This window comes from Aphelocoma coerulescens, chromosome 25 (assembly GCF_041296385.1).
Source record: "Aphelocoma coerulescens isolate FSJ_1873_10779 chromosome 25, UR_Acoe_1.0, whole genome shotgun sequence".
NCBI lineage: Eukaryota > Metazoa > Chordata > Aves > Passeriformes > Corvidae > Aphelocoma > Aphelocoma coerulescens.
This window is the reverse complement of record NC_091038.1, coordinates 1,240,930-1,249,139: the sequence shown is the minus strand read 5'-3', so window position 1 is coordinate 1,249,139 and position 8,210 is coordinate 1,240,930. Positions and strand designations below refer to the sequence as shown.

At 57.6% G+C, this 8,210-nt stretch overlaps 1 protein-coding gene across 1 annotated transcript; it reads left to right on the top strand.

Annotated features, from left to right (window-relative positions):
- The first annotated feature begins 7,291 nt into the window (after positions 1-7,291).
- Positions 7,292-7,642, top strand: NHLH1 (nescient helix-loop-helix 1). The gene has a single exon (XM_068995016.1). It carries the CDS (start codon positions 7,292-7,294, stop codon positions 7,640-7,642), a length of 351 nt encoding a protein of 116 aa, XP_068851117.1.
- Positions 7,643-8,210: the final 568 nt, after the last annotated feature.

The following is an 8,210-nucleotide window of genomic DNA, read 5'->3' as shown; positions in this document are numbered from 1 at the left end:
CCGGGACGGTCCCGAATCCCAAATCCGCAGCCTAGGGATCCCGGGGGGGAGGGGGGAGGAGGGAGGAGGGAAAACTGGGGAAAAACGAGAGAAAATGGGGAGAAATGGGGAAAAAAAGGGAAAAATGGGACAAAAACTGGAGAGAAAATGGGGGGGGAAAGAGGGAAAATGGGGGAAAAATGGGGGGAAAAATGGGGAGAATGGGATAAAAATTGAGAGAAATTGGAGAGAAAATGGGGAAAAAAGTGGAGAGAAAACGAGGAAAAAAAGAGAAAAATGGGGGGGAAATGGGGGAAAAGATGGAAAAAATGGAAAAAAACTGGAGAAAAAAATGGGGGAAATGGGGAAAATGGGGGGGAAACTGGAGAGAAAAAAGGAAAAACTGGGTAGAGAAGGGGGGGGGGGGAAATGAGGGAAAAATGGGAAAAACTGGAGAAAGAAAAAGGAGGAAAAACTGAAGAAAAAAGGGGGGAAAACCCCTGGATTTGTCCTTTGCCACCCTGGGCACCTCCTGGGGCTCATCCCGGCCCTTCCAGCTGCAATTCCCGGCTGGAAAAGGCGGCCGGGAATTCTGGGAGCGGCTCTTTAGGATCTCTGTGGATAAGTGGGAGAAAATTGAGGGAAAAGGGAAGAAAAACGGGAGAAAAATGAGGGAAAAAAGAGGGAGAAGGTGAGGAAAAAGGGGGGGGGGAAGAGGGAAAAAAACGGAGGAAAAAAAGGGAGAAAAAAATGGAGAAAAGGGAGGAAAAAAGAGGAAAACGGTGGGGGAAAAGGGGGAAAAAACGGGGGGGGGGGGAAACGGGGGGGAAAAGGGGGAAAAAAAGGGAATGAAACGGGGCTGGTTCTTCCCCATTCCCAGGAGCTCATCCCGGCCCTTCCAGCTGCAATTCCCGGCTGGAAAAGGAGCCTGGAAAGGCTGGAAGAGGCTCTTTAGGATCTCTGTGAATTCCTGGGGGGGAGAAGGGGGGGAAAGATGGGGGAAAAAGGGGGGAAAAGCGGAGAAAAATGGGGGGGAAAGTTCCCCGCATCCCGGCGCCAGGGAAAAACCGGGAAGAGCCAGGGAAAACCGGGAAGAGCCAGGGAAAACCGGGAAGCAGATGGGCAGGAGGAGGAGGAGGAGGAGGGCGGGAGCCGCTTTTCCCTGGATTGATGGAGGGACGGGGAAAGGGGGAAAAGCTTTGGGATAACAGATGGGAAGGACACAAAGCCCGGGAAGGGGAGCGGGGCCAGATGGGCGGGAGAGAATCGGGAATTCGGGATAATGAGCCTGGAGCCGGGAATGAGCCGCGGGCGCCGCCGTGTTGGGACCGCGAGCTTCTGGCGCTTGGGGGATTTTTGGGAAAAGGGAACAAAGCCAGGGGCAAAAAAAAAAAAAAAGAGGGATGAGCACCGGGAATGCGGCCCCGGAGCCACCGGGAAGAGCCAGGGGACAAATCCCGGGAATCGCCGGGATTGGGGGATGAGCGAAATCCCGGGAAGAGTCACAGAACCTCCCGGAAGGGCCAAATCCCGAAAATTCCCGGGACTGGGGATGTGGGGAATGAGCAAAATGAGTTTCCTCGCCCGCCCGGGAGGGACGGCCGTCCCCAAATCCTTCCCGAATCCTGGAATTCTGCTGGGACTCCGAAGCCCCTCCCAAGGCCTGGCCGCCCTTTCCAGGAGGGATTTTCCCAAATATCCACCCTGAGCCTCCCCTGGCACAGCTCGAGGCCGTTCCCTCTTGTCCTGGCCCCGTTCCCCGGGATCAGATCCCAAATCCCCCCTGGAAGAGCCCCAAATTCCCGCTGGGATGGGAAGTGACCCCGCGGATCGGATTTTTCCGGAGTTTGGGAATTGCGGCCGGGATTTCCCCCTCGGCCGGACCTTCCCGTGCCCCAATTCCAGCCGCGTCCCCCAATCCCCGGCGCCTTTTTGGGATCAGCTCGGCGGCCCCAAATCCCATTCCAGGCGGATCCGGGATGGGAAAAGCGGCCGCGATTCCCGGCGGGAAGCGCTGGCAGGCGGGAAAGGCTCCGCTCATTCCCGGCTCATTCCCGGCTGGAATTGCGCCCGGAGCCCGCGGCCTCAGCTGCGGGAGAGGCGGGGGCGGCCGCGCCGGGAACGAGCCCAAAAAATTCTCTCGGGGCCGCGGGGCGGGGGATTTGGGATGGGAATCGGGATGGGGGTTTGGGAATGTGGGATTTGGGATGATGGATGTGGATTTGGGATGTGGGGATGGGGATACGGGACGAGGATTTGGGATTTGGGATGATGGATGCGGGACGCTCATCCCGAGCCGGGAATGATCCCAAAGCAGCGCCTGGGGGGAGCAGGGAGGGGGATTTGGGATGGGAATCGCGATGGGGGTTTGGGATCTGGGCTGACGGATGCGGGATGAGGCTCGGGAAGGGGGTGAGGAGGTGGAATTCGGGATTTGGGATGCGGCCGCGCCGGGAATGCGCCGGGAGCCGCTCCGGGCACCGCCGGGAGCTCCTTAAGGGCGGCTCGGGGCCCGCTGCGTCCCCGCTGTCCCTCTGTCCCTCTGTCCCCTCTCTGTCCCTCTGTCCCCTCTCTGTCCCTCTGTCCCCTCCGTCCCCTCTGTCCCCTCTCTGTCCCTCTGTCCCTGTCCCTCTGTCCTTCTGTCCCCTCTGTCCCTCTGTCCCTCTCTGTCCCTCTGTCCCTGTCTGTCCTTCTGTCCCTCTGTCCCTCTGTCCCCTCTGTCCCTCTGTCCCCTCTGTCCCCTCCGTCCCCTCTGTCCCCTCTCTGTCCCTCTGTCCCTGTCCCTCTGTCCTTCTGTCCCCTCTGTCCCTCTGTCCCTCTCTGTCCCTCTGTCCCTGTCTGTCCTTCTGTCCCTCTGTCCCCTCTGTCCCTCCGTCCCCTCTGTCCCCTCTCTGTCCCTCTGTCCCTGTCTGTCCTTCTGTCCCCTCTGTCCCTCTGTCCCCCTCTGTCCCTCTGTCCCTCTGTCCCTCTCTCCCCTCTCTGTCCCCTCTCTGTCCCTCTGTCCCTCTGTCCCTCTGTCTCCCCTCTCTCCCCGCTCTGTCCCTCTATCCCCTCTGTCCCTCTGTCCCTCTCTCCCCTCTCTGTCCCCTCTCTGTCCCTCTGTCCCTCTGTCCCTCTGTCCCCCTCTGTCCCTCTGTCCCTCTGTCCCTCTGTCTCCCCTCTCTCCCCGCTCTGTCCCCGCTGGCCCCGCTCGCTGCCATGGCGATGACGGCGGTGGCGATGCCGAGCCCGCTCCTGTCGCCACCTGAGCCCCGAATGTCGCCGCCCGCGGCTCCGGGACCGCTCCGGGAGCAGCTGCGACCGCGCTGGAGCCCGGGGCTGGCGACGGGGACGGCGACGGGGGAATGGAGCTCCGCGCTCCCTCTTCCCGTTTTCCCAAGTTTTTATTCCCGGGAACCCACTCCGGGCTCAGCCACCCCAACCGGACCCGCGGGGGTCCCCAGACCCTCGGGATCCACCGGGAATGCCGCTCCAGGCTCCCTTTTCCCATCTCCCAGAGCCAGGAATGCCGCTCCAGGCTCCCTTTCCCCTTTTCCCGGCCCGAATTCCCGCTGGAACGGAGCACCGGGCGCAGCTGTCGCCTTTTCCCGGCCCGCATCCAGCGCGCCCCTCCCGGGGGCTCCCGCGCAGCCAATGGAATCCCGAATTCCCGGTTTTCCATATTTATGAGGAAAAGAGAGGCCAATGAGGCTCCCGGGGTCGGGCCCGGGGTGGATAAATTGAATTTTGGGGGCGGCGAATTCCTCCTCGGAGGCTCCGGAGCGGCGCTGCTGCCCCGGGAATTCCGGGATTGTTCCCGGATTCCCATCCCGAATCCAGAGCGGGACCTCCGGAGCTTCCAGGGAAAGTTTTTTCCGTCCTTCTTCCATGGATGGATGAGCCGAGCGGATTCCAGATCCTGGGATTTCCTGAGCCCCGTCCCGCTGCAGGAGAAACCCTGGAGCCTGGGAATGGTCGCGGGATTTGGGGTAAGGATTTTCCAGGGGCTCGGGAATGGGAGCGGGGTCAAAAACCGGGATCCGGGGCGGGAATTCGGTCCCGGATTCCCGGGAAAAGGCTCGATCCCACTGCCGGGCTCGGCTCCCAAATCCCTTCGGAAGCGGCGCCGGGAGGTTTGGGAGCAGGGAAAAGGAGAGGAACCCGCCTGGAATTGGGGTCTTGGAGCCCTTTTGAGTTCCCAAGGAAAATTATCGGGAAAATTATCGGGAATTTCGTCTCTCCACAAGCCGGGAATGGGAGGAAAAGGGTGAGGGAGGAGGTGGGAAGAATTCCCGGGGTTTTGCTGGGACGAGCGGAGGCCGAGCAGGAATCCTTGGAGCGGCTGGATACGGGAATGGGTGGAGGGGGGGGAAAAACGGGACAAGAGCGGCTGGGAGCAGGAATTCCAGGCCAAGGAAAACCTCTGAGAGCGCTGGAATAACCCGGCCCGGGAGTTCGTGCGGAGCCGGGAAGGAAACTTCACTTTCCCACCATCCCGAGCCTCTGGATGAGCCTCCTGCTGCCCATCCAGGCGTGGGATCCCGCCGAAATTCCCTCTCAAGGGGCCAAATTCCCGAATCCCCGTCCCTCGGAGAGACCCCGAATCCCCGGGAATTTTCCCTGGGAGAACCAGCGGGAAAAATCCTCCCCCCTCACAGGAATTTTGGGAGCTGCCAGGCGGCTCTTCCCGAATTTTTGGGGGGCTGCGAATTCCCGTCGTTCCCGGCCCTTGGAGCGGGATTGGGATCGTTCCTCCCCCGCCCCTCTGCGGCCTTTGGGATCCGTTTCCTTCCCAGATCGTTCCCGCTCCCGTCTCCCATTCCCAAGTTTTCCCCCGTTTTCCCTGGGTGCGGCCGGGGCTGGACCGCGCATTCCCAGATTTCCAGGGAAAGGCAGCGGGGGGGGGGGGGGGGGGGGGGAGGAGGATGAAGATGAAGATGAGGAGCATGAAAATGAGGAGGATGATGAAGATAAAGATGAAGAGGAGGGTGAGGAGGAGGAGGAGGAGGAGGAGGAGGAGGAGGATGGGATAAAGATGAGGACGAAGATGAGGATGAGAAAGAAGATGAGGATGAGGATGAAGATGAGGATGAAGACGAGGATGAAGAGAATGAGGAGGAGGAGGATGAAGACGAGGATGAAGATGAGGATGAGGATGAAGATGAAGATGAGGAGGAGGATAAAGATGAGGAGGGGGAGGATGAAGACGAGGAAAAAAATGAGGATGATGATAAAGATGACGATGAAGATGAGGATAAAGACGAGGATGAAGATGTGGAGGATGATGATAAAGATGAGGATGAGGATGAAGATGAGGAGGAGGAGGAGGATGAAGATGAGGATAAAGATGAGGATGAAGAGCAAGATGATAAAGATGATGATGAAGATGAGGATGAGGATAAAGATGAGGATGAGGATGAGGACGAGGATGAGGATAAAGATGAGGATGAGGATGAGGATAAAGATGAGGATGAGGATGAGGATGAGGATGAGGATGAGGACGAGGATGAGGATGAGGATAAAGATGAGGATGAGGATGAGGATGAGGAGGATGAGGATGAGGAGGAGGCGGGGCGGCGCTCGGGGCTCCCCGCGGACGCCGCGGGCGCAGCTGCGGCCGCTCCATCTGCCGGGAGCGCCGCCAGCGCTGCCAGACGGGGCCCGCCCGGCGCTCCGCGACCCCCGGCCCGGCCGCCACCTGCCGCCCTCGGCGGGACCCCCGCGCCCGGAGGAGCCGGGATCCGGCGGGGAAAAGCCGTGGGAAACCCTTGGGCTTCTTCGGGGATTTTTTTAAAATTTAATTCAAGTTTCTTTTCCTATTTTAGTTTATTTTTTGCGTTGTTTTATTTATTTTTATTTTTATTTTTATTTTTATTTTTATTTTTATTTTTATTTTTATTTTTATTTTTATTTTTATTTTTTTATTTGTTTTATTTTTTAATTTTTAAAAATTTTATTTTATTTTTAATCCCACTTTATTTTACTTTATTTTATTTTACTTTATTTTATTGTTTTGCTTTATTTATTTTATTATTTTATTTCATCCTTTCCTTTCCTTTCCTTTCCTTTCCTTTCCTTTCCTTTCCTTTCCTTTCCTTTCCTTTCCTTTCCTTTCCTTTCCTTTCCTTTCCTTTCCTTTCCTTTCCTTTCCTTTCCTTTCCTTTCCTTTCCTTTCCTTTCCTTTCCTTTCCTTTCCTTTCCTTTCCTTTCCTTTCCTTTCCTTTCCTTTCCTTTCCTTTCCTTTCCTTTCCTTTCCTTTCCTTTCCTTTCCTTTTTCTATTCTTTTATTTCTTTAATTATTTTTATTTTTATTTTTATTTTTATTTTTATTTTTATTTTTATTTTTATTTTTATTTTTATTTTCATTTCACGCCTCCTGCCGGCTCCTTTCCCACCCAGAGCCGAAATTCCCGATCCTTCTTTTCTAGACCCATCAGGATCCGACCCCCGAGGGCTCCTGACCCCAGAAAAGGCCCAAAACCACAGAAAAAAACTCCTTTATTTACTAAAAAACTCCTTGATTTATTTATTTTTTCTGTGTCCCGACGTCTCCTTTTCCATCCAGAGCTGAAATTCCCGATCCTTCTTTTCCAGACCCGGCGGGATCCGACCTCTGAGGGCTCCGGAGCCACGTCCTGACCTTGGAAAAACCCCAAAAACACGGGAAAAACCTCCTTGATTTCATTTTTATGCCTCTCGCCGCCATCCTAAATCCATCCCCTGGGAATCAATCTCCCAGGAAAATGCCCCAATTCCCGCCTGGAATGTGATGAGGAGGAGGAGGAGGAGGAGGAGGAGGAGGAGAATCCCCACAGGCCTTTCCGGGAGCCAGGGACGGTCACCCCGACCCCGAGGACGCTGAGGTGTCCCCGAATCCCTGGGATCACCTTGGAGGTGTCCCCAGATCACCAGGATCACCTTTTCCAGAGGTGTCCCTGAATCCTCAGGATCGGCTTTTCCAGAGGCGGCCCTGAATCCTTGGGATCACCTTGGAGGTGTCTCCAGATCCCCGGGATCAGCTCAGAGGTGTCTCCAAACCACTCGGAGCTCTCCCCAGATCCCCGGGATCGGTTCCAAGCTCTCCCCAGATCCCCGGGATCAGTTTGGAGCTCTCCCCAGCCCCCCAGGATCGGTTCCAAGCTCTCCCCACATCCCCAGGATCAGTTCCGAGCTCTCCTCAGATCCCCAGGATCGGTTCCAAGCTCTCCCCAGCCCCCCGGGATCGGTTCCAAGCTCTCCCCAGATCCCCAGGATCGGTTCCAAGTTCTCCTCATCCCCCCAGGATCAGCTCGGAGCTCTCCCCAGCCCCCCGGGATCCCCTTTCCGCCGGACGATGATGCTGAACTCGGACCAGGCCGACGTCTCCGTGCCCCCGGCGCGCCCCGAGCCCGAGCCCGCGTTCGGGGCCGGCTCCGGGGGCCCGGGCTTGCCCCGCGCTGCCGAGGAGGCGCGGAAGGAGCCGCTGAGCCGCGAGGAGCGCCGGCGCCGGCGCCGCGCCACGGCCAAGTACCGGACGGCGCACGCCACGCGGGAGCGCATCCGCGTCGAGGCCTTCAACGTGGCCTTCGCCGAGCTGCGGCGGCTGCTGCCCACGCTGCCCCCGGACAAGAAACTGTCCAAGATCGAGATCCTGCGCCTGGCCATCTGCTACATCTCCTACCTGAACCACGTGCTGGACGTCTGAGCCGTCCGTCTGTCTGTCCATCCCTGTGTCCGTCTGTCCATGGCCATCTGCTACATCTCCTACCTGAACCACGTGCTGGACATCTGAGCTGTCCGTCTGTCCATCCCCGTGTCCGTGTGTCCATCCCTCTGTCCATCCCTGTGTCCGTTTGTCCATGGCCATCTGCTACATCTCCTACCTGAACCACGTGCTGGACGTCTGAGCCGTCCGTCTGTCTGTCCATCCCCGTGTCCGTCTGTCCATGGCCATCTGCTACATCTCCTACCTGAACCACGTGCTGGACGTCTGAGCTGTCCGTCTGTCCATCCCCGTGTCCGTGTGTCCATCCCTCTGTCCATCCCTGTGTCCGTCTGTCCATGGCCATCTGCTACATCTCCTACCTGAACCACGTGCTGGACGTCTGAGCTGTCCGTCTGTCCATCCCTGTGTCCGTCTGTCCATGGCCATCTGCTACATCTCCTACCTGAACCACGTGCTGGACGTCTGAGCCGTCCGTCTGTCTGTCCATCCCTGTGTCCGTCTGTCCATGGCCATCTGCTACATCTCCTACCTGAACCACATGCTGGAC

Coding starts and splice junctions, on each gene's coding strand:
- NHLH1 (XM_068995016.1), top strand. CDS start 7,292: ATGATGCTGAACTCGGACCAGGCCGACGTCTCCGTGCCCCCGGCGCGC.